General features: G+C 42.8%; 1 protein-coding gene across 2 annotated transcripts in view; it reads right to left on the bottom strand.

The window, feature by feature from the left end:
• LOC147026320 (LIM/homeobox protein Lhx3-like) overlaps positions 1 to 26,533 on the bottom strand; it is a 165,597-nt gene that overhangs the window by 81,000 nt on the left and 58,064 nt on the right. For both annotated transcript variants that reach the window (XM_085881619.1, XM_085881620.1), the window contains exon 2: positions 13,479 to 13,650. In XM_085881619.1, coding sequence (XP_085737745.1) covers positions 13,479 to 13,650 — 172 coding nt within the window. The remainder of the gene's footprint in view (positions 1 to 13,478; positions 13,651 to 26,533) is intronic.

The following is a 26,533-nucleotide window of genomic DNA, read 5'->3' on the forward strand; positions in this document are numbered from 1 at the left end:
GAAACTTATGTCTAACCTATGTGTAACGTATCTCCAATGCATATTGACGTATGTAGACGTATTTGACGTCTTCTGGACGACCACAGAACTTACTGAACGTGTTTCTAACTTACAGCTACCGTATAATGGCCTATTGGCAGCGTTTAGGGGAATTGCTATATGAAAATGGGCTTCACAGGAAGAACCCGTCAGTGTTCCAGACTCCTTGTTTTTTTTTTTTGTTGTTTTTTTTTTTTTCTTCGGCATGACGGTGATGTTGACACTTCGATTTCTAGTGCAGTTATGATTTAAATCATTGAGCGGCAGCCTATGAATAGCCTACGCCACGTGATCGTCGACGATACGCTGTCGCACGCTATGCATACGTTAGGGTTAGAGTATCGTTGGGAATATGTTGTGAACACCGACAACACACTAAGCATTCGTTGGTATAAGTTATCGTTAACTTATCGAAACGTTCTGTGTACATTACTAATACGTTATGCATTTGTCCAACTCGTTATGAATATGCCAAAAACTTTAAAAAAAACATCAATCGTTCAGCGTAGAAAAACATTAAAAAAAAAGCCAAAAAAACTTCGAAGAATGCTGCAAAGAAGTATCCTGGCCGTGGCCGTGGATGCGGACGCAAGGAGGATCCATCATCACCCACACCCTCCCCATCACACTCACCTACTACTGCTGACATGGACCTACGACTACTACTGCTACTACTAATGACACGCTCACCTACTACTACTACTACTACTGATACTACTGACATGGACATCTATTCACCATGGAGTCTGAAACACTGACAGGTTCCTCCTGTGAAGCCCATTTTGATATACCAATTCCGCTAAACTCTGCTAATACGCCATTATACGGTAGCTGTCAGTTAGAAACACGTTCAGTAAGTTCTGTGGTCGTCTGAAAAACGTCAATCAAATACATCTACATACGTCAATGTGCGTTGGAGGTACGTTACACATACAGTGGGGAGAACAAGAATTTGATACACTGCCGATTTTGCAGGTTTTCCCACTTACAAAGCACGTAGAGGTCTGTAATTTTTTTTATCATAGGTACACTTCAACTGTGAAAGACGGAATCTAAAACAAAAATTCTGAAAATCACATTGTATGATTTTAAAATAATTAATTTGCATTTTATTGCATGAAATAAGTATTTGATACATCAGAAAAACAGAACTTAATATTTGGTACAGAAACCTTTGTTTGCAATTATAGAGATCAGACGCTTCCCGTAGTTCTTAACCAGGTTTGAACAGACTGCAGCAGGGATTTTGGCCCACTCCTCCATACAGATCTTCTCCAGATCCTTCAGGTTTTGGGGCTGTCGCTGGGCAACACAGACTTTCAGCTCCCTCCAAAGATTTTCCATTGGTTCAGGTCTGGAGACTGGCGAGGCCACTCCAGGACCTTGAGATGCTTCTTACGGAGCCACTCCTTAGTTGCCCTGGCTGTGTGTTTCGGGTCGTTGTCATGCTGGAAGACCCAGCCACGCCCCATCTCCAATGTTCTTGTTGAGGGACGGAGGTTTTTGGCCAAGATCTCGCAATACATGGCCCCATCCATCCTCCCCTCAATACGTTGCACTCGTCCTGTCCCCTTTGCAGAAAAGCATCCCCAAAGAATGATGTTTCCACCTCCATGCTTCACGGTTGGGATGGTGTTCTTGGGGTTGTACTCATCCTTCTTCTTCCTCCAAACACAGCGAGTGGAGTTTAAACCAAAAAGCTCTATTTTGGTCTCATCAGACCACATGACCTTCTCCCATTCCTCCTCTGGATCATCCAGATGGTCACTGGAAAACTTCAGACGGGCCTGGACATGCGCTGGCTTGAGCAGAGGGACCTTACGTGCGCTGCAGGATTTTAATACATGACGGCGTCGTGTGTTACTTTTGGTTTTCTTTGATACTGTGGTCCCAGCTCTCTTCAGGTCATTGAGCAGGTCCTGCCGTGTAGTTCTGGGCTGATCCCTCACCTTTCTCATGATCATTGAGGCTCCACGAGGTGAGATCTTGCATGGAGCCCCAGACTGAGGGAGATTGACTGTTATCTTGAACTTCTTCCATTTTCTAATAATTGCGCCAACAGTTGTTGCCTTCTCACCAAGCTGCTTGCCTATTGCACTGTAGCCCATCCCAGCCTTGTGCAAGTCTACAATTTTGTCCCTGATGTCCTCAGACAGCTCTCTGGTCTTGCCCATTGTGGAGAGGTTGGAGTCTGATTGATTGAGTGTGGACAGCTGTCTTTTATGCTGATAACGAGTTCAAACAGGTGCAGTTTATACAGGTAATGAGTGGAGAATGGGAGGGCTTCTTAAAGACAAAACTAACAGGTCTGTGAGAGCCGGAATTCTTACTGGTTGGTGGGTGATCAAATACTTATTTCATGCAATAAAATGCAAATTAATTATTTTTAAATCATACAATGTGATTTTCAGGATTTTCGTTTTAGATTCCGTCTTTCACAGTTGAAGTGTACCTATGATAAAAATTACAAACCTCTACGTGCTTTGGAAGTGGGAAAAACTGCAAAATCAGCAGTGTATAAAATACTTGTTCTCCCCACTCTAGGTTCAAAGCACGTTACTCATAGGTTAGAAATAAGTTCCGGGTACGCTAAACATTACCTCGACGTGTTTCGACTTATGAGTAACTTACAAGTAACGTGTGTGTCGATGTGTGTCAACGATCGCATAACGTGCCTACAACTTATGGCCAGCGTATGCGGAACGTGTGAGCAATACGCTGGCATAAATCGAAAAATTTTGAGCATGCTTAAAATTTGTCGACGTGCTCGGCGTACTACGATGTATGCCAGCGTGCTTCAGTGTGCTCTTAACGTATACAAAACTTACCCATAACGTATTCGACGTGTGCCTGCGTATTCGGCAAATTTTTCATACGTCGGCATTAGCTGGCTAAATCGTCAAGGTGTGACAGGGCCTTGACCCTTTGATGTCAAGTGCGGTTATGATTTGAACCGTCGAGCCGCAGCCTTTTAATGGGCTACGCCACGTGATCGTCGGTGATACGCTGCCGCGTTATGTACACGTAAGACTATCGTTGGGCATACGTTGTCAATGCCGACAACACGCTAAGCATTCATTGGTATAAGTTATCTATAAGTCATTGAAACGTCCTGTGTACGTTACTAATGTGTTATGCATCCGTCCAACTCGTTATGAATATGCCAAAAACTTAAAAATTATATCAATAGTTCAGCGTACGCCAGCATTTTACATACATTTTGATACTTTGCCATACGCTGGCTAAAACGTCAAGGTGTGGCAGCCCCTTAATAAATGCTTGTACAGAAATGTTCCCATCTCGTTTTCATCTTTTCTATCATTGGTCCTGCATGGTCCGTATCCTAGCCTAGCCGGGACTTTATTGCCCAACAATCCATTCTACTAGCCGGTACGTTCCTTGGCAGTTTCACTCAGCTGCATCTGACCCCGTAATGTGATCCGGTTCAGACAAGGCGTACCGAAGCCGTATTCCCTGGTAATTAGGTCACGTGATTATTTTAGGTAACTGGTTAAACCTTAGACAGAGGACCCGAGGTCACGTGGTTGAGTTATTGTCGTTCACGATCGATTAGCGACCCACCACGTCACGGAGTTGTCCTTGTGCAATGGCTGGCGATTCCGGAGAGTCTGGTAGAATCCCGAGATAGCTTTCCCTCCTCTGGTCATCTCACCCCGACCCCGGGCTGCAAATATATATATATATATATATATATATATATATATATATATATATATATATATATATATATATATACACATTATACACACATATACACATCTTGTGTAGGCCTTCTTGGGTTGCTTTATGCAGCTTCTTCGGCCACAGGAGTGTGGGAAGTGTCAACGATATATATGTATGTATAATGGTATATGTATATATGTATGTATGTATTACAGTTATGGGGGTCGATGGAGGAACTTAAGAGGAAAGTTAGGATTGAATGGAGTTGTTTAGTCCGTGGGCATGTAGGAGACATCTCGATGTAACTAAGTAGGGAAACTGTGAGCTTAAGTGTGACTAGTCACCACACGGGGGGTGGTGCCATGTTTATTAGGTAGGGTTTAAGACCGATTGGCCCAGAATGTAATCACACCCCCCCCCCATGAACTTTCCCTATGTTTTGTATTCCAAGATCGGCAATAAAGGTGGGGAACACGTCCCAAAAACAACTACAAGCGGGCAGAAGCCCTGCCTTCCTGGGTTTTGTGCGAGCAGGCCACCCCTTAGAGGAGGAGGATTGATGGGCGTGACGTGAGACGTATGAAGAAGAGGGCATGGGAGCCAGCAGATGAAATAGGATGGAGAGTGGAGAGTTCAGGGAGGAGGAACGGTTGAGTGCGGAGTGAGGGACGCATGCGGTCGAGAGAGAACGTAGCTCGGAGATGGCCTGTAAGAACAAGGCTTTATAGCTGGCTTTCATTCGACGCATGAAGAAAACGGCACAATTCTCATATTCGTGCTGAGGCGAATTGGCTCGCGTGCTGAGCAAGACGTTCCCCTAAACCAATTCCGGGAAGCCTTTCGCTATTGGTTGGGGAGTGAGGAACGGACCCCGAGCACCATGTATGTCAAATAGTAGGTCAGTGAGGATGATTGGTGCACAAAGCAGCTGCACGGAGTCTCTGAGCCTTGGCATTGAATACCGCTCACAAAAGCAGCTGCACGGAGTCTCTGAGCCTTGGCATTGAATACCGCTCACAAAAGCAGCTGCACGGAGTCTCTGAGCCTTGGCATTGAATACCGCTCACAAATTGCCTGATGAAGGTTCCCGCTGCGAGAGAGTGACTTGGCGCCATTTTGCATGTCTACACGTGTAAATAGAAGCGCCTCAATTCCAAGTTCCACAAAGACCATCTCTGGGCCAAGCAAAATGCCAGAACATAGGAAGGGTTTTCTTATATTTTGTTTCCCCTTGTTTGCATTTAAGTTTGTGTGCGGAAGCGGTTTGATTTCGAGTTTCATTTACCTCACATATATATATATATATATATATATATATATATATATATATATATATATATATATATATATATATATATATATATTACATTTATAATTTCCCTTGTAAATATTCCTCCTGTCATGAAATACTGTGTTCATTTTAAGTTGCTGTTTCCGTGTATTTGTCATGGGATTTGAGTATATACCCCACTGTGCATCCATTTCTGTGCCCCCATCGCACCGCCATTGCTCCACGTCCTTCCCGCGTGCATGATAATCTCTGAGGATCAACGTGTCCACCTCCAAATGAGGAAAAACCGCTCGACAATCCGGGTTGTCGGTGTTGAGAGCCCGTCACCACAAATTGGGTCAGGGGGTTTAACCTGGATCGCCAGCGCCACGACATACATACATAAATACATATATATATATATATATATATATATATATATATATATATATATATATATATATATATATATATATATATATATATATATATATATATTGACCGAACACACACACAAAAAAAATCATGTCAGAACAGCTGTACACTCAACGACACAACAGAGTTTGGAAAGTAATCCTCTGGCACATCTGCAAAAGCTTTGATATCCCAGTTCCACAAAAATTGTGGAATCATGGAAGTACTGCTCACGTAAAACCTAATGATCCCATCGAACGTGAACATCGAAAACTAAGGATTGCAACCAGATATCATATTTAGGTACAAAAAAAACAGAAGAAGGCATTACTAATCAAGGTGTTGATACCAGTGATTTTGGACTAAATGATGCAGAAATCAAGAAAATGACCTAATATGAAGACCTCAAGAATGAAGTGTGAAGAATGGCAAAGTTGTACCAATGATAGTTGGAGCGACAGGAATGATGACGAAGAACCTCACAGAGATATTTAAAATCATCCCTGGGAATATTACTACAAACAAACTACAGTTAGAAGCCATCTGGGTCTCAGTGATGATCCTGAAGGTAGACCTCAGGACAAAACTTTGAGAACAAAAACTTAACAGCTCGGTCCATGAATCGTGGCCCCTTACCAAAATGAAGGTGGATACTTTGAGCCCGCCCTGGGAGGACTCCATTCCACATTCTGAAACCCGCATATCGCGGGTTGAGAGACATAATGTTGTAACTGAAAATTTCCCATTTCCTGCAAATCGCTAATGAAATTGCGATGTGTGTAGTTTACAATATTTTAATCTTAATCAGATGGAAGACTGGGTTGATATTTGCAGTTACACATATATTGCACTGAAAGATAAATGGTGTTGAAAGACATGAGAGCCATTTCAAATTCGCCAAAAATGCAGTTACAACATTATGTCTCTCAACCCGTGATATTATGTAAATACCAGTGAACGCCACACACACACACACACACACACACACACACACACACACACACACACACACACACACACACACACACACACACACACACACACACACACACACACACACACACACACACACACACACACACACACACACACACACACACACACCTGGGGAAGGAGCATATAATATCTACACTATCTTCCTGGCAAAAGTCTGCGTGCATGCATGCACGCTCGTACATGCAGCGACATTTGCATCCTTCTGGTCGGCTCACTCTGAATATGATTCATACATGCTACAGTCCCCTCAACAGAGAGGAAAGGCTGGAGGACCAGGGGGAGGGTTGGGAGGGAGAGGGATGAGGGATTTCAGCAGATGTGACGCCCAGTTTATCGTCCATCCGAGAGACGGCACACACATTGGTGAATCACCCTGCCTGTGAAACACCGGGATGACAGTTTATAGCTGGGTCGGGATTTGAATCCAGGCTACACAGAGTGAGCATGCGTACCTCTTGGCTTTCCTGCCATGATGTGGCGATTCCTTACTTCATCACTGAAAATATTTTTTCTCATTGCGATCGTATATTATATTTTGCCTTCCTTCTTTTGGTATAGAACTGCGGTGTCGCCAATGAAACATGAAGAACGCGTGCCAAGTGGCTTCACGACGCAATGCACAAAACATTTAAAGAAACTTTTAAAAGCAAAACGTTTAATTTTTTTTATTTGTATTTATCTATGCTGAAGTGACGGGTCGTATAATGGAATAAGAGAATGGGAAACGTTATGGAAAATAAAATTTCACTTTTTCAGTGAGCCAGCCACCACCTGTTGTATCGCAGAACACGTGACCAACGCATACGAGTAGCCCTGAACTTTGTTAAAGTCGATCGAGATACAGTATTCAGTGACACTGTGAATATTATAGCGCACTCGCCAAGTGCCTTAAGCACTCCAACAAAATGGTTGATAAGAAACTGCTTGCTTGGCACACGGATAGCAATCACCAAACCGTCATATTAAACATACACCTTCCGGAGACGCCCGGAATGTCAAATTTGTCCCGAATTGGACAAATGAATACTTTTTTAGGAGTCGGAACTGCCTCTAAGTTTGATTGTGGAGCATAAATTTTCTCATTCAGCTTAGTATAAGAGATGCTCGAGGTTATCGCATGTGCAAAAATGAAATAAACCCACAAATGCTGGCATCTCCTGGTGTTTATAAGCATTGTAATGTACTCAGCAATTCGTAGCAATGATGAACAGGCATTCCATCATATGAGTGAGGAAAGTGAAAAAAAAAAATTATCATTAAAAAATTGTTGCGGCCTGTTCCAAATCAAGGCATGGTTGAGCAGGCCAAAACATATGGCAGCTTCAGACCCCAGCGAGGTAACCTAGGATACACCTTAAGACCTCATAAGTCTCAACAAACATCACTATGCACTCCGAGAGGGAGGGGGGGGGGGTGGAGTGGGAGTGAAGAGGAGAGTGGGAAGTGTGAAGGACAGGGGGTTTGGGAGGAGGTGAGCAGGAGGGGAGGGAAGGAAAGGTAGCGTGAGGGGACTAAAGGGAAGGAAGCATGAGGGGAGTGAAAGGGATGGCAGCGAGAGGTGAGGGAAAAAGGGTGGCAGCGAGAGGGGAGGGGAAGTGGTGGCAGCGAGAGGGGAGGGATGGCAGCAAGAGAGGAAGGGAAGGAGTGGCAGCAAGAGGGGAGGGAAAATAGTGGCAGCAAGAGGGGAGGGGAAGTGGTGGCAGCGAGAGGGGAGGGTAAGGGATGGCAGCAAGAGGGGAAGGGAGGGAGGGGCAGCGTGAGGGGAAGCGAAGGGGTGGCAGCATGAGGAGAGGGGAAGAAGGCAGCGTGAGGGGAGGGGAAGAAGGCAGCGTGAGTGAAAGGGAAGAAGGCAGCGTGAGTGAAAGGGAAGAAGGCAGCGTGAGTGAAAGGGAAGAAGGCAGCGCGAGTGAAGGGGAAGAAGGCAGCGTGAGTGAAAGGGAAGAAGGCAGTGTGAGTGAAAGGGAAGAAGGCAGCGTGAGTGAAAGGGAAGAAGGCAGCGTGAGTGAAGGGTAAGAAGGCAGTGTGAGTGAAGGGGAAGAAGGCAGAGTGAGTGAAGGGGAAGAAGGCAGTGTGAGTGAAAGGGAAGAAGGCAGCGTGAGTGAAAGGGAAGAAGGCAGCGTGAGTGAAGGGTAAGAAGGCAGTGTGAGTGAAGGGGAAGAAGGCAGAGTGAGTGAAGGGGAAGAAGGCAGTGTGAGTGAAGGGGAAGAAGCCAGCGTGAGTGAAAGGGAAGAAGGCAGTGTGACTGAAAGGGAAGAAGGCAGCGTGAGTGAAAGGGAAGAAGGCAGCGTGAGTGAAAGGGAAGAAGGCAGTGTGAGTGAAGGGGAAGAAGGCAGCGTGAGAGAAGGGGAATAAGGCAGCATCAGGGGAGGGGAAGAAGGCAGTGTGAGTGAAGGGGAAGAAGGCAGCGTGAGTGAAAGGGAAGAAGGCAGCGTGAGTGAAAGGTAAGAAGGCAGCGTGAGTGAAAGGTAAGAAGGCAGTGTGAGTGAAGGGGAAGAAGGCAGAGTCAGGGGAGGGGAAGAAGGCAGCGTGAGGGAAAGGGAAGAAGGCAGCGTGAGGGAAAGGGAAGAAGGCAGCGTGAGTGAAAGGGAAGAAGGCAGCGTGAGTGAAGGGGAAGAAGGCAGTGTGAGTGAAAGGGAAGAAGGCAGCATGAGAGAAGGGGAATAAGGAAGCGTCAGGGGAGGGGAAGAAGGCAGCGTGAGAGAAGGGGAAGAAGGCAGCGTGAGGGAAGGGGAAGAAGGCAGCGTGAGGGAAGGGGAAGATGGCAGCGTGAGGGAAGGGGAAGAAGGCAGCGTGAGTGAAAGGGAAGAAGGCAGCGTGAGGGAAGGGGAAGAAGGCAGCGTGGGGGAAGGGGAAGAAGGCAGCGTGAGGGAAGGGGAAGATGGCAGCGTGAGTGAAAGGGAAGAAGGCAGCGTGAGGGAACGGGAAGAAGGCAGCGTGAGGGAAGGGGAAGATGGCAGCGTGAGAGGGGGGAAGAGAAGCCAGCGTGAGAGGAGAGGAAGTTAAGTAGCATGAGGGGAGGGTAAGCAGCATGAGGGGAGGGTAAGCAGCATGAGGGGAGGGTAAGCAGCATGACGGGAGGGTAAGCAGCATGACGGGAGGGTAAGCAGCATGAGGGGAGGGTAAGCAGCATGCTGGGAGGGTAAGGAGCATGAGGGGAGGGTAAGCAGCATGACGGGAGGGTAAGCAGCATGACGGGAGGGTAAGCAGCATGACGGGAGGGTAAGCAGCATGACTGGAGGGTAAGCAGCATGAGGGGAGGGTAAGCAGCATGACAGGAGGGTAAGCAGCATGAGGGGAAGGTAAGCAGCATGAGGGGAAGGTAAGCAGCATGAGGGGAGGGTAAGCAGCATGAGGGGAAGGTAAGCAGCATGAGGGGAGGGGAAGGCAGCATAAGGGGAATGAAGGCAGTGCTAGGGAAAGGGACGGAAGTGTGAGGGGAGGGGAGGCAGCATACCAGGGCATTACCGGGGCGATAAACATGCCCAAACAGAGTTTTCTCTTTAACCACCGTGTTCTATATAAAACTGGGCAGAAAACCACATCCTCCATCTTCTTCTTCACTTATAATGATGTGTGTCTCATATCGATTAGATCCAGAAAATGCTGATTATACAATGCCCTTTAAAGCATTACAAAGCAGGTCTCTCTACTTGCAACACATGCAAATAGCATATGAAAAAGCAGCTGATATTTACCTTCGCATTCTGCGAAAGGTTATGTATTGGTCGCTGTGTATTTATTTATTTATTTATTTATTTGTGAATATGTGTGTGTGTGTGTTTGTTTGTTATTCGCATAACTCAGAAAGTATTAAACCAAATTGCTTGAAATTTGGTGGGATGATGGGTTATTATCCAAGGAACATTTGCTTAGATTTTGGGAGCAATCGGGTCAAAGGTCAAGGTCACGGAAAGGTCAAATTCGTATTTTTACCATAGCGTGGTCAATTTTGATCTAATTGGCATGCAACCGATGCCAAAATGTTCAGAATTCATTGCCCAATCTTGTGATGGGCGACATGACACAATTACGTCATTACCCTTGTTAGCGGTTGGGGGTCAAAGGTCAGTGGGGTCACGACCTTTCAAAATATGCGGTTTTTGTCATAACACGGTCAAATCAAAACCGATTTGCATGAAACCAACACCAAAATGTTCACTGTTCTGTTCCCCCCACTCTCATGCCAAGAACAAAAAAGTAGCGGAGGCGAAGGTAAGCGCTCTACCGAGTGCCCATTCTAGTTCAATTATATATTTGCACAATTTTTAAGGGGTGAAAGTTGATTTTTATCCCGTTTTTTTTTTGACGCGAGACGCTGCTTTAAGAACGCTCGGTGTTGTTCTTCTTCTTCTTGTGAAGACAAAACCTTTATATTCGGACTCGGCTCTTTTATATATACGATCCGGATCTCCTTAAATACTGAGCATATGTACACATCCTCACATTGAGGGTGCCTTTTGAGAGCGTCTATCATGAACTTTTAAATTTGCTTTAAAGTTTCGAAAAGTTCACGTTACTATTTAAAGATTATTCCATTTAATGTATTGTAAATTCGTAAATACATTATTTATTTCGTAAATACACTATATTTCGTAAATACGTAAATACACTATGATGGGTCTCGCTATTGGCGAAATCAAGGCACGTGACGAAATATCGGAAGTTGTTGTTGTTTTTTTTGTTTGTTTGTTTGTTTTTAGCCGACAAAACCTTTAGGACACTGCTCTTGGACACATTTGTCCTTGTTTTAGCAATGACGCACAAATTAGCATTTCCATCAGTGAAGTGATGGGTGTTATCTCTGGTGGCTTTCAAATGAACAATCAAACAGCTTGGTGAATGCTTGCCAAGTGGCTTAAGCACTCAAGCAAGCACTTCAACTGAACGCCTGGCTTGGCAAGTGATTATTACCAAATGCACAACCCCGCTTTTCACAGTACTTCACAATCATTACCAAATGATTGCACAATTACCTGTAGTGACATTAATACAACATGAAAGAAACTGTTTGCAAAGAAAGGCAGACCTCTGGAATCAATTCCGCCTTCACACCATGGTCTGGTGCAACATGTTAGGCGTGCAGTGTACCAAGGAGCATTATGCTGGGGCCAGGCATTACATGCACAGCCTGAGCTCCCATGTCCAAGTGAGTGGGGTTGGGAAAAAAACATCCGACGGTCAGTTTAAACCGATTTGGACAACACTACCAGAAGCCGCAAAGATCTCCAATGAACTTATCCGGTGTGGATGCACAAAAGGATGCACTGATCGCTGCAGGTGTAAGAAGTCTGCACTTCCATGCATGTCACTTTGTTCTTGTGATGGGGAATGCAACAGAGACTAGAAAAGTCAAGTGACGGTAACTGTGGTTTTTTGCCAAATGCTTGTGATGTTTTCTTGATGGTTCATTCCTTCACATATTGTACTAACTGATGATAGTTTATGTTAGCCTTTGGATGGTGGCTATCTTGGATTATAAGATAGCTGCCACATATTCAATCTCACCATTGGATTCCTAGACCTCAAAAATGTGGTATAGGTATTATAACTGTATTGATATCTTAACTACTTAATGAGATATTGAGCAAAATAGTTTGTCAATGGTGGCCATCTTGGATTTCAAGATGGCAGCCACAATTTTCAAACATTTTATGTCACCATTGGCCTCCTCGAGCCGTAAAATGTAGGTATCGGTGGTTCAACTGTCTCGATATCTGTACTAGTTAAGGAGATATTTAACAAAACAGGTCCACACTGGCGGCCATTTTGAAATCCAAGATGGCCACCATACAGCGTGCAATTTCCGGTGGCCCCTGGACTAAAATCTTTGCATTGTATTACTCTAACCATGTGCCAAATTTCATGCTTTTAAGGGAAAGTGCTCAATTGATCAGCTAAGCCGCCCCACTACTTGTCTGTTTTTGTAACTGCGTGGAGACATCTCAAATTAGGAATTCGTTTCCCTCATTGTTCATTTCCTCAGACTTTGATTTATTTTCATCATAACTCATTGATTTTACATTCATTAAACCATCATTTGTTGAAATTACTTGCGTTTGTTTGTTGTGGGTTCGACAAAAAAAACCCGTGTGCCTCCGTTCTGGTATGTGCCCCGCCGCCTTCTGTCCTGCATGCGCCATAATCTCCAAGGTCTCAGTTGTTCGCCTCCAAGTAGAATCATTCGGCTATCTGTCCAGGTCGGTGTTAACCGCCGTGGACATGACAATATATAGCTCTTTGTTATGATTGACTGACTGATATTAAAGATCGGGACCTTCCGGGTGACGTAGAAAGCTAAAAATTTTCATGCCGATGGACATCAAAGCAGTTACACCAGAAAAAAATAATCACAGAATTATAAAAAAAATACAGGTATAAAAATACCTGAGACAATGGGAAAGCATGGTAATTTTGTGTGCCGATGAACATCAAAGTCAATACACTGGGAAAAATCACAGAATCGCCGTACAACATTCATATATGAAAATATAAAGAAATGAAAACAAAAAATGAAAATAATTAAATGAAAAATAAAATGCAGGTGAGCGACCTGAGACCATGGGGAAACACGGTTCATATGTTTTCACAATGTGTAAGCATATCCCAGTAGTGTGTATATATATATATATATATATATATATATATATATATATATATATATATATATATATATATATATATATATGTAGTACATTGAACAAAGTGCATCTTGGACTCAGATTCAATGAGGAATTGGGAAACTGGTTGCATCATTACCGAGACACAATTGTGCACCTGATGTTGTGATTCTGCATATTTTGCCAACAATATGGACTTGGCCAACAAACAGACCACAATGGGCTACTCTTGCAAAAGATACCGTGTGATCTTTAATGCTCAAAGTAATGCAAGCAGATGGGACACCTGGCTTTACGTCCATCCAAAGAATGGTGGACTTTGAGATACACCGCCCGGGATGGTCGTTTATTGTGGTCGTTTCTCGTGTCGAGAATCAAAACGACTCGAGACATTTCAAAGGTGAATGCACTCTATCTGAGGCATGCTTTCATATAAATATTCAGTGATAATGTTTCACCGGAAAAAGTCGTCCTTGCAGTAGACCCCACCATCTCTGCTGAAGCACTTGTCACTCAACGGCGCTTGACAGTCTCGACACTTGAGGCACCTGCTGTGCCAAGCACGGTCCAATACCTTAAGGATGAAGCGATCAAGGATGTGTTGGTTGCATCCTGCACACTGTGGTATCTCTGTAGTGAAAAACATGGGACATACAAGCCAGTATAAAGAGTCATTAAATTTTTTGATGAAAAACATTGCAGTTTTCATTGTGTAGATTGATTATATTTATTCAGAATGCCAGAGTAGAAATGTATACTATTGGAAACATATATATATATATATATATATATATATATATATATATATATATATATATATATACATATATATATATATATATACAAACAACACAATTATCTAAGATTGAAGGTTGTGGAAGAGCACACACACACACACACACACACACACACACACACACACACACACACACACACACACACACACACACACACACACACACACACACACACACACACACACACACACACACACACACACCTTCCTTAGCTGTTTTGTTCAGTATGCTGAACATTATTCATTTGAAATTGTCTTCTCTATCATCAGCCAGAGAGCCTTCTTCTCAGGCATATATTTAGAATGCTGAACTTATAACAAGGACTGAGGAGGTTATAAAACAAGAAGGGAGCGGCATCTTCTCTCACCTAACTTTATAATATGGATTTCAAACTTTGAAAGCACCAGCCATCGGCACGTATAAAGGTTTGGCTTACTCACAGTTACAATGCCTGCATTTTCCTCTTCCAATTCAAATTGTATTTTAAAGACATATAACTAAATCACATAGGAAGCTGTGCCAAAATCAGGAGCCTATTTCATGACATCATGATTTGAGTGCAATATTGGACTGCTTGAGCAGCCATAAGATTGCTACTGCTAAGAGGAGTAACTCTACATTAGTATCATGTGTGTTGTGCTATTTAGAGGAGGCTACACAACCTGTCTACCTTGTTATTAATTACAATCGTGAATTTTCCTGATTAAGCCCGTGATGGATGCTGAGGGTTAAAAATTTAGTTTTGTTTTTCTTGACATTAAATAATTGAGAGAATTGAACAATGGCTCCAACAAAATTGAGAGAATGGACACCTCGTTTACACCACAAACTATTAGCAAATTACTTGTCTGTACATTAACATCGAAATATTATTTGCATCGAACATTAATGATAGAATACCTGCTTCTCGCTTCCGAATGTGTGAACCTCCTGTGGTCTGCTCGAATGAATTATGTAAACATGGAACGGCAATGTTCCAAAGGTGTCTGCTGAATGTTTTATTATTGGAGGAAAATCAGTACTGTGTGAAATATCTGTCCCAAGATGGTTTATTACCTGGTGCACACGAATCGAAAAGCAGGGTTAAGCAATTGGATCACTTCTGCCTGTCCTGTATACAAACGTCGGTTTATGATCGAGGAACAACTTGATTTTCATTGAATGTTACATTTTGAACATGAATCGGAAAACTAAACCTATAGTTTTGCAGTACTTTGGCTCTGAATTTGGCCCGACCGCACATGTGCAGATCGGAGTGAGATAAAAAAATTACTCTGTTTGCCTGTCTATATTAAAAAGTTAAAGAAAATTGAAAATCATTCCAAACAGGAAACTTACTGTTTTTAGTGACATCATAAAGGACGCAAACAGGCACAATGAATGAATGTAACGTGTTAAATAAGGTGATGTAAAAGACGGTTTATGATCGTTTTTTTGTTGTTTTTTTTCAATCGTAAAAGACTGCAGAGACCTTTTTAAAAATATATATATATATATTTTGTGTACAATGTCGAGGCTCGTATGAGAGCTAACACACAACTCACAACAAGGTGGGGGGGGCAGGAGACAAGAGGGGCGGGAAAGGGAAGGACAAAACAGTGGGGACAGGCCCGTCGCCAGGGCTCAGTATTAAGGGGGCATATGAACTGGATGGGGGGGCACAATTATAATATTTAATTTTTTGATAACCCGGTATGCTATTGTATTCGTGCAGCATTGACACATCTATACCGAGGTTGCCATCGCATACTAACCAAATTGATCTCAGATAGATTTAATATGTTCCGATGTTTTTGGCCTAAAATTATTCAAATGCAGGAGAGCCGCAACAAACTGGCACATTCACAATGTAGATATTCAATGATTAGACAATTGGCACCAATTCAGGTGCACTTATACAAGGTGTTGTCAAGAATTGGCATTAGAAAATTAATATACCAGAGATACAATGACTAAACGGGGGAGGTTGGCACCGGAATCAGTGCACTTTTAAATAAGATACAGTAGGCTATGATCTGCGATCACCATGTTAAACTATCAACAGCAAATACGACCAGCCTGAAGATACCACAAAGTCCGCATTTAAAGCAGTCAATTACACAGAGGTAAGGTTATGCTCAAAGCACTAGATATGGGATATGCAAAGCACCAAACACAACATTTAACTTAAACATCAGAAGTACAAAGTAGCCGACCACGGCGGGTGCTGACCACAACCACAACCGCTTTCCGTTTCTTAGCCATTTTCGTATATCCATGTCTTTTTCTACTGCTGCTAGCTAGCGCTCTCCGTGACTCGTCCCTCGTGACTCGTGTCACTAATCTCGCGACTCACGACATTTGACGGTTGACGGTGTTATTTATTAAATGATGCATGCACCAAAAGCAGGTTTTATCTGCATAATTTCAAATGTAAGCACGATTGCAAACACACATATTTTAAATTTATATTAGAAAATTGCTTTTGTAAGATGGAGGGTTGTGAAGGTCACGCGGTGCACTTCATCTTCAATTATGTAAATTTATGTCTTTTCCTGATTCATATTATCATATTATGACTATATTACATTTATACCTAACTTACAACCAATCAGGTAACCTGCTTAATAGGGCCTCCATATCGAAGACGCTGATTGGCTATTCCTTAAAACTAAATGATCCACGATATATATATATATATATATATATATATATATATATATATATATATATATATATATATATATATATATATATATATATATATATATATATATATATATATATATATATATATAACAACCCACAACATCGACATTCGACACGAGGTCTTGCGGCTGTCTGTTGTCTCGGCTGCTGGCGTTGGTGCTTGCTTTATTACCTTTGTGGGCTTGGACTGTATTGTCTTGTCAATTGCTTTTGGAGATGCGCTGGCAAGCGCGCACTTATCTCTTGACTGTTATTCAAAGAAGGATATAATTAAAGAACAGTTTATCCAAGAAGGCCTTATTAATTATTCACCATGTTGAACATCTCGAATAAGGGTTTTAGTTCACACAGGTGAACTCTTAAACAGCAAGGAGTTCACAGTGGGCGCTCGTCCTTAAACACTAAGTTGTTCACAGGGTGCAACAGGGCATAAATGGGTGGCGTACAAGTGGGGGGGGGTCACCAGATGCGCCATGGGGGGCATTGCACCCAAATACCCCCCCTAGCAACGGGCCTGAGTGGGGAACAGAGAGATTAGATCTGTGGAAGGGAGAGGGATGGGGTGGGGAACATGGGGTATACAAGATGGACATTACAGGGAGTTTCAGGACCTTACACAACAGGAAACTTTTGGGAAGGAAGGCAGGGAATTTGAAGGAGATGGGTTTGGGGTGGATTAACGGGGGTAGAAAAGATCGTGGTTTTGGATGGGGGAAGATAAGAGGTGGTGGTGAACAGCTGTTTTGAAGACCTGGAGGGAAGAATGGGATTTAAGAGAGCGTGGGAGTTTATTCCAAAGGCGGTGGAAAAAAAAAGAATGGAAGAGTGAAGGTGAGCAGTGATTAGTGATTTTGGTAGTTTTACCAGAAGGGGGTTGCTGGCGGGCCTTGAGGTGCCTTGTGGAAATATGGGGGGGACATATTGCAGACAAAACAGGGGGGTGAGACCAGAGAGGAGATTGTGAAAGACAGAAAGACCATCAACCTGCCTGTGGTGAGAAAGTGAGAGGCCCAAAGACTCAGCCTCACCGCACAAAATACCAATGATCCTAAATGCCTTGGTTTACACAGTGTGAAGCCGAGAAAGGTGAGAGGCAGGAGCACCAGCCCATAGGGGAGAGCAGTACTCTTGCCTTGAGGTAAGGGAGGGGATGGAGAGGGAACATACACCAGAAACAGATTTGATTAGATGCCACCAGGATTTGGAGGAGGGAGAGAGGTTTGAGAGTTCAGACTTGAGATTAGTAAAATGTTGTTTTCTGGCTCTCCCGAGGGTAGATACACACTTGTTCCGAACTTTATGGAAGGAACTGAGATTACCCTCAGTTGGGTTTGCTTTCCATGAGGCAAAGGCAAGTTATTTCAGGACAATTGCCTCACCACAAGCTTCAGTGTACCATGAGTGGGAGGAAGGGTAGGACAACTGAAGACGAGAGGGGATAAATTTGTGCATGAGGGACAACAAGTTTCTTTAAAAGAATTCCCAGGACGAGTTGATGGTGTAGTAAGTAGCGATGGGAGACCAGTCTATAAGTTTGATCGCTGCTTGAAGACCCTGCCAGTCGGCTTGAGTGAAATGCCAGACTCGACGGTGGTGAGGTGGTTCTCTAATAACAGCCAGAGATGTCTCCTTTGAGAAGCACGTGGTCAGAAGAACCGATTGGAGTGGAGGAAGAACGGCAGATATTTTCAGGGAAATTTGTCAAAATCAGATCCAGAAGAGATGGAGTCCCATTGGTTGAGATCTGGGTCAGGAAGTTGACCGATTGAGTCAGTCCTGAGTCACAGAAGTCTTTTGCTGAAGTGCCATGACAGGTGAGAGAGGTACTCACACACAGCCTCCTGGCATCATGACAATTGAAGTCACCACATATGAGGAAGAGAGAGTTTGGATGAGAGGATAGAAGTTGGTACATATTTTCTGAGAGCGAGATGTAAATGGAGCCATCACTCTTTGGTGAACAGGACAACACATATACAAACATGAGCTTGGAGTGGAGGGAAGCCGAAGCCAGAGTTATTCCTCGAAGTGTGGGGGAGTGAGGGCAGTGCATGGAGAGTGAGGAATAGAGTCTTTGATGAAGAGAGCAACTCCTCCACCAGGATGAGGCTCAGGTCTGTCATACCGGAGGAGGGAGTAACCAGGGAGAGATATGTAGGAATCAGAGATGTTTTGAAGGAGGAAAGTTTCTGTTAAGCAGATTATGTCTGGTTTGTCAGTGGAAACCTGTCTGGAAAGATCTGTCAGGTTTGAGCGAAGGCCCCATATGTTTGAGGTCCACACTGTTAATGAAGAGGGAGGGGAGGAGGCTTTGTGTGCAGGGGAGGGTAGGATGAGGGAGGAGGTAGGGAGGTAAGGAGAGTTGTTGAAAGAGTGTGGGGGGGGGTTGCAGAAGAGCTCTGTGAGAGGGCTGGATGAGGAGGAGAGAATGCTCTGTGGTGCTGGGTTGAGGTACAGTGGGGAGTAATAAGAGAGGGGGCAGAAGGCAGTTGAGGATTTGAGGAGGTGGAGTGATGAGATGGAGGAGAGATAGCAGGGGAAGAAGGCAACTTTGTGGATGTGAGGGGGGGAATTTTGAGAAGGGTGAGTGAGGGGGTGATTGGAGGGAGAAGGGTGAGTGGGGAGAGTTGAGGGAGAAAGGTGAGAGGGAAGCGTGTGACGGTTGCTTTAAGAGGGAGGGGTGAGAGGGGTGAGGTTGGAAAAAAAGGATGATTGATGGAAAATGAACATTCATTGCAAACTGTTTTTTTTATTTTTTGTTCAGAAATGTGATTAAATACATTACTTGAGGGATGCAATAAAGGCGAATTAAGAGAATGGAGAGAAGAAACGCTGCAAGCGTTGGACTTTTTAGACAATGGATGAAGGAAAGGTCGAATTGAGAGCAGTCTGTTGAAATAGAAAAAGAGTCGTGAATTATGACACAGTAATGAGAACCACACGTGTGAAAAAGGAAGATGAAGCATTAAAAGAGACAGTTTTTTTATTATTATTACTATTTTATTTTTATTTGTTTTGATAAAGATTGCATAAGATTAGGTAAAGGAAAGGTTGAAGAAAAATCGTGAGATAAACGATGAATTTGGATCGGCAAAGGCAGTGGGTAGAAACAATTCCAGCAGAAACATGTAATTACGGGAGGTGTACAGTTAAAAGTGAATTATTTATTTATTATTATTTTTATTTTAAGAAGGATTGCATAAGATTCAGAAAAAGGAAAGTTTGAAATAAAATCGTGGAGGTGTATGGTGAATTTGGATCGGTAAACGCAGAGTGAAACTGATGGGTCGATGAAAAGTAACAGGAAGAGGAAGGGGTCGAGAGAGACACGTGGTTTCTAGAGGTGGATCGTTAGAATGGATACAAGGGGGAAAAAATTTTTTTTTGATGGATTTTTGAAGATTCGGTAACATTAGGGAATGGACGGTTGTAGAAAGAAAATTGCGAAGGTAATAGTGAGAGTGGGTCAGCTCAAATAGAATGAAGATGGTGTGACGGCAGGAGGAGCAAGACGAAGAAGGATGGGGACTTGTGGGTATGGAGGGAGAAAGGGTTTTTATGGACAAGAAACAGAGGGTGCAGTTGGGAGGGATAGATGGGGGTGGTGGAAAAAATGGGGAAAATAGGAACTGATGGTAATTGGGAGAAAATACAAATAAAAACGATCGTACACCTGGACGGGAAAGATGGGTCGACCTTCACTGAAACACTTCGTAATCCAGTGTTTATATCATTGGCAGATCATTTCCAGAAGTACCAGAATCATCTTCATCAACATGGAGGGCCACCTTGCGTCATTTTGGATGTCATACCTTGATATTGTTGATATCATGTTGAACCTGTTGCGCAGTTCAAGAGAAGGCAATTGGTCTCCGCATCTGCCCGCGATTCACGATATGATCCCATGGTGCTTCGCACATGATAAGCAGAACTATGCTCGTTAACCTGTCCATTTACTACACCGAAATGACAAACCTTGGAGATGAACACCCTCATGTGCTAGCATTTCGAGAAAGTGGTGGATTCTCTGTCCAGCTTGGCTCAGAGAATCCATTTAGCAGGATCCCTGTGGATCAAACGATAGAAGAAACTGAACAAAGACACGCAAAACCAAAGAAGGAACTGAAGGCTTCAGTCTGAAGCCTGGAGCAATCAGCAGAAATTATCTGACTGCGGAATACAGGAGCTTATTCCTCTGATGACTGCGGGATGCAATGGGAACAGGTAGCTCACCCTTCGGCACAATGATCTAAGCCAATCAAGTAACAACAGAAATGAGAAAGATGTGGCAACATTGGTGGAAATGCTCGATTCCAACTGGATAAATCCCGTTCCGTGTCCCCTCAGATCTCACAAGTCTCTCAACTGGCATAGCTGCACCTGCACCTGGTGACATAGCAACAGATCTACTGGTGGTGAGGAAGAAGGGCAGCACTGAAGGGCAGAATGCAAGTTGTTTTAAAGCAAGTGCATCACCACAGGATTCAGAGTACGAATAACGGAAGGATGAGTAAGATAATTGAAGACAATGTAGAGTTAATCTGTGCACGAGATAGAGCAGGTTTCTGCAGAAGAATTCCCAGGCTGAATAAATATCAGCAGTGGTGGACATAGGAAACAAGTCCTGAAGTGTTAATAAATAAATAAATTTTAAAAATGCGAATACACGAAGCACGGATATAGAAGCAGGTCACATTTTATAAACTGTGAATATGAGGGGTCCACGAATGTCACATCCCTGCTGCATCAGGAACACTCTCCTCTTGACTTTCTGCTCCACCCTCCACATTGTCTTTTCGCAGGAATGAAGCCGAATTGAGAGTCATTTCTGACTCATTCCTCTGATTTATCTAAATCGAACTAGTCTGGCCCTAACTAGGCACACTTTCCTCTCATCGGGGTGTCATGTGTATTCATTGATATAATTATTCCCACACCTTTTGAAAAAATAAAAACAGGAGGGTATTGCATTTAGTTCCGTCTGTCTTTCCATCTGGTGTGCTATCAGCTCTCAAATTGTTGAGCAGAAATTCACCACACTTGGTAGTGATGACCACCACATGGCAACAAGGTGCAAGAGTAGTATCATTTTGGCACCACCCATGTGGCATGGTGTCAAAAGGTAAAATGGTGAAAAATGCAATTATAGGCACATGTTAAAACATTTGAAAATGAAGCTTTGTACATGCACTCAACATTGGGGAACGTCTGAAATATGTCCCAGTTTTTTTTTGATTTGACCTCCGTTCATGCCCCTGGGGATGGGGACTTAAGGTCACAGGGGTCAAAATGGAAAAAAAATGTTTGAACTCAAAATTTGATATTGGGTCATTGCTGGTGGAACTTTTTGCCATCTTTCAACTTTGCTTCAAGTGGGAAATGTGGGGACTTGCAATGGTGTGCCATCGACTTCGCTCTGGTTATTTTTAATTTCTCCCTGTAAGTTGACTTTCACAAAAGTTTCATTCCACTGATATGATGATTAAATTAAGTTTAACGATAGTGAGAATTGCTTTGCAATACATGTTCCCGAACGGTCCCAATGAATGTTCAGGAGACAAAAATTTGCCTGCGGTTAACGCACGGTCGAGCCGATACCGGAACCAAAATGAAGCGGAAGAAACGAAGCACTCTCTAACTCACCATGTTTTATTCATTTCTCGGCTTTGCCTATTTCATTTTAAAAATAACTCGATGTATATACATGAAGCAAAAACATGCATATGGCTTATGTGCATATCTAAGGCATCGTTGTTATATACACGAGATCATTGCAATTGCACTGGGCCATGGACTTTTTGGGGGATTTTGGATGCCCATTTGGGCACTCTCAAAATCACCTAATGAACATCAATTTTGATCCCAAATTTAGGGTCACCATGATCAGAGCGACAAGGTTTTTGAAATTTACTTCATAAAATGAAATATCCCCAAATTTAGAGATACTATTAATAATTCTCAAATGCACTGCACTTACTTGCATGTAGTCTGTGAGAAGATGCAGAGAACTTGTAAATACATAAACCACTCCCAGGCGAAAGACCTGAGGCCTGCCGATCTGTGCTACCTCATGGAATGGTGGCGCATGATTTTATTGGTGTGGAGTCAGGGCAGCTGTCCAGCCAATGGGTGTAAAGTAGTGGGGGTAGGATCAGGGCAGCTAAACACTGACCCATGCATAATAGGTGATATTTTCAAAGTTTAAAAAGGGCATAGCTGTGAAGAATTGACAAAACGCCCTGAAACTCAGACTTTCTCTGTAACTTATCATAATAAAGCCATGTATCAAGTTTCAGTTGAATATGTTAAATGGTATGGGGAAAAAGTCTGTAAAAGCAAAGGTGGGACGGACAGACGGAGCGCAAATCTATAGCCCCCTCTGGTGAAACTAGTCGGGGACTAATAACTTGCTGTGCAAGAAACTGTACAAAACCAAAATAAGAGAACTATGTAAGCTGTGATTCTATGTAAATTACTGAACATAGCTCGGAGACCAGACAGACTCACTCCCAGAACACGTTGTATGACATTAGCCCGACTAGTCTGTATGGGCATTATTATTTCTGACTGGTGTAAGCTTCCTCATGTACCACACTGGCGATAAAATATTGTCAATCCAACGCCACACAAGAAAGTATGTTATTTTGGATAGAGCTCAGAGGTGATCATCAAATTGTGAATCGTAATCAACCAACCGTTTTCACATCTTGATTTATGTATTTGCAACTTCGCTGCATTTTCCTGAAGACAACATACAAGTGTAGCGCATTTTAGAATTATTAACAGTACAGTTACCTCTAAATTCGGTGATATTTCATTGTCTGAAGTGGATTTAAAAAACATTGGCGCTCAGATCATGGCGATCGTTAATTTGGGGTCAAAATTGATGTTCATGATGTGATTTTGATGGTGCCTGATGAGGCATCCAAACCCCCCAAAAAAGTCCATGGCCCAGTGCAATTGGCATCCAAAACCCAACCACTTATAAAATTGGTGTGCCCGACAATAAACTTAGGTGCCCCAGGTACCCATTAATGTCCAGTCCTGATTATATATATATATATATATATATATATATATATATATATATATATATATATATATATATATATATATATATATATATATATATATATATATTGTACAAGATTGGGGTGGTTGGCCTTACATATGTTTAAAGAAGGTGGCACTTCCAACCAAAAGCAAAAACTCAATTGACTCCACTAATTTGAGCAAAAAATTTGAGTGCACCCGGTCTCAGGGCAACGTTTTACTGGCTTCATAGCTGGCTTTCATCAGGCAAAATAGTCTAGTGCCTGATGAAGCTGGCAAAACGTTGCCCTGAGACTGGGTGTGCTCTTACTTCTTTGCTCAAATTAGCGGAATCAATTGAGTTTTTACTTTTGGTTGGAAGCATCTTTTGAAAAAAACAAACTATATATGTATATATACATACATATACATATACATATACATATACATATACATATACATATACATATACATATACATACACACACACACACACACACACACACACACACACACACACACACACACACCTGAGCTTATTTCATGATGCTTGCAAATCAAACTTAATATCAGGTCTTCACAAACTACTCCAAAGTGATAAAGGTAAAATATGCAGATAAAATGTGAATAAGTTAGATTAACAGGGAAAATCAGATGACAGCTCAGCTGCATAAGTATTCAAACCCTTTGCCTAATTAACCCTAAATTACTTCAGAAACAAATTATTTGTTTGAAAGGTTACAAAATAGTGTAATCGGTTTCACCTGTATGTAAACAATGGTTTTACTTATAAATCAGGCTCCCCCACTTATCTAAGGATTTTTAAGGTGCAACTCACTTGAGGCAAACAACAAGGTGCAACAAGGCAAACATGAAGACCACAGAGCTTTCCAAAGTCACATAAAGTGGTGGAGAAGCACCATTCAGGAGAGGGTTATAAGACGATTTCAGTCACTCATTATCCTTTTGAGTACGGTGAAATCCATCATTAAAAGCCGAGGATTTTTGAGATCACAAGTAAAGGACAGTGGAGCCCTCAAGCATGGTTTCCCCCTTGTTATGGGCTCGTCAGGATGAGCTACCACACAATCGTTTACTTGTGGCCAGACAAACCAAGTCGGTTAAATTATTTTAAACTCAAGGGCCCTAAAAAACCTGCTCTGCTGCTTTTGCACTTCCTCTTTCTGATCTTTTCACCCTTTCGTTTGGCAAGTCATCTTCCATCTGCAGTGAACCCTTCAATATGATGGGTCTTACATTCCTGGAAAATGCTGCAATAGTTAAAACCGTGATCGTTAAAACCAATTTTGTATGGTAATAAGGGGGTTAGGTTCCCAGGCTCCAGAAATATAGAGGAAGGTTGGCGACAATCAAAAATATACACATCACAATTGAAATAAACATGTTAAATAAATATAAATCAGCTTTACGATGACGTGTCCTGCTACGTTGAAGCAGATTAAACATTCAAAGCAGAATAAACATAACCCTTCCCTTCTGTAATTTGTCAAAAGCCCCCACCTCTCACACACTCTCTCTGATGCACCATACTCTTCACAGAGCACTGGTGCCACTGACTCAGCTTTCTGAGCAAAGGCTATACTGGGTGGTTTGTTCCCAGCAGGAGTTAGGGCAATAATTTGGAATTTGTTCATGGTGCAAAGGACACTGTGGAGTATTAACGTCCATCAACTAATGCCGGCAGAAGGGACGTCCAGTTAAACATCCATCTGAGGGATGGCACACACACTGATGAATCACCCTGCCTGTAAAACACTAGGATGACAGTTTGTAGTTGGGTCAGGATTCAAACCCGGGCAATACAGCTGAGAGGCGAGTGTGCATGTGTAACTCCAGCCCATCCTGCCAGCCTGAAAGTCCCCACCTTTCTCCTTTATTACATGATCTCTTCAATCGTTTCCCTTAATAATCTGTCAAAGTGTTTCTTTTATAAAACCTTCTGCAGCTCCTAAACTAGCAAATAAATAAAATGTGTAATTCCAGCGCATCGACCAACTTGTAACTCTCCTCGACCAAGCTTATCCAAAACTTCCACCGTCTGAGTCAAAGACATCACTTTCCTTGGCTTTTTTGCACTTTGTTCACCACGAGCAAAGTTGTCCTCATGGGAGCCATTGCTAAATAACATTAAGGGCAATTATCACTGAAAACAAAGAAATTGATTACGATGACATTGAAGATTACACCGAAGTTAGTGTTGACATGGGAGATAGGTACAGTATAGTACTACGAGCACTGCATGTCTCAGTTACCACCTCCACTCCAGCAACACCGCTAATTTACAAATATATGTGTAAAATCGAAACTGGTAACAATGATCACTTCTTTTCCTCATTGTTTTAGCTTCAGCATCATTATTAATGGTGCACGAGAAGCAACCCTGACACAAAGGATTGTGGTGCAAGATAACCATGACAACTCAGCTTGAAAACTATGATTGGTCGAAATTAAGCCCCGTGATAAATAGATACATAAGAGGTTGCTCGCGATTGGTGAAAATCCAAGATATTTAAGGGTTTACTGTACATGGAAATCAGCCAACATCAGTGCATTACATGAAAATGTGCAAAAACTAATCCTCTTAACTGCAGTCCAATAATTAATTATTATTAGTTACTACTAGTGCATGCCCGTAGGTGCGTGGTCGTACGTGCAAACAAACATAAAAAACTTTCAAACCGCGTGTCAGAAACAACAACCACACAGGCCATTCCTTCGCTCTCATGTGCCCATACATGCAAAAAATAAAAAAAAAATAAAAACTTTCAAACCGCGAACCAGAAACGACAACCATACGGCCGTTCCTTCGCTCTCGCATTCTCGCGACAACCACACTTCCACACACAGAGTTAATTAAAATCAAGTTTACCTCCCTGTCTTTGCTTGCCACGACATTCACTGCCATGTAACGGGCACGGCCCGTGACGTCATCGTCGGCCGGCCACACACCGGCCTACGCAGCCACGCCTACGCAG

This window comes from Eptatretus burgeri, chromosome 5 (assembly GCF_056783735.1).
Source record: "Eptatretus burgeri isolate ZD-2024b chromosome 5, Ebu_testis_v1, whole genome shotgun sequence".
Taxonomy (NCBI): Eukaryota; Metazoa; Chordata; class Myxini; order Myxiniformes; family Myxinidae; genus Eptatretus; species Eptatretus burgeri.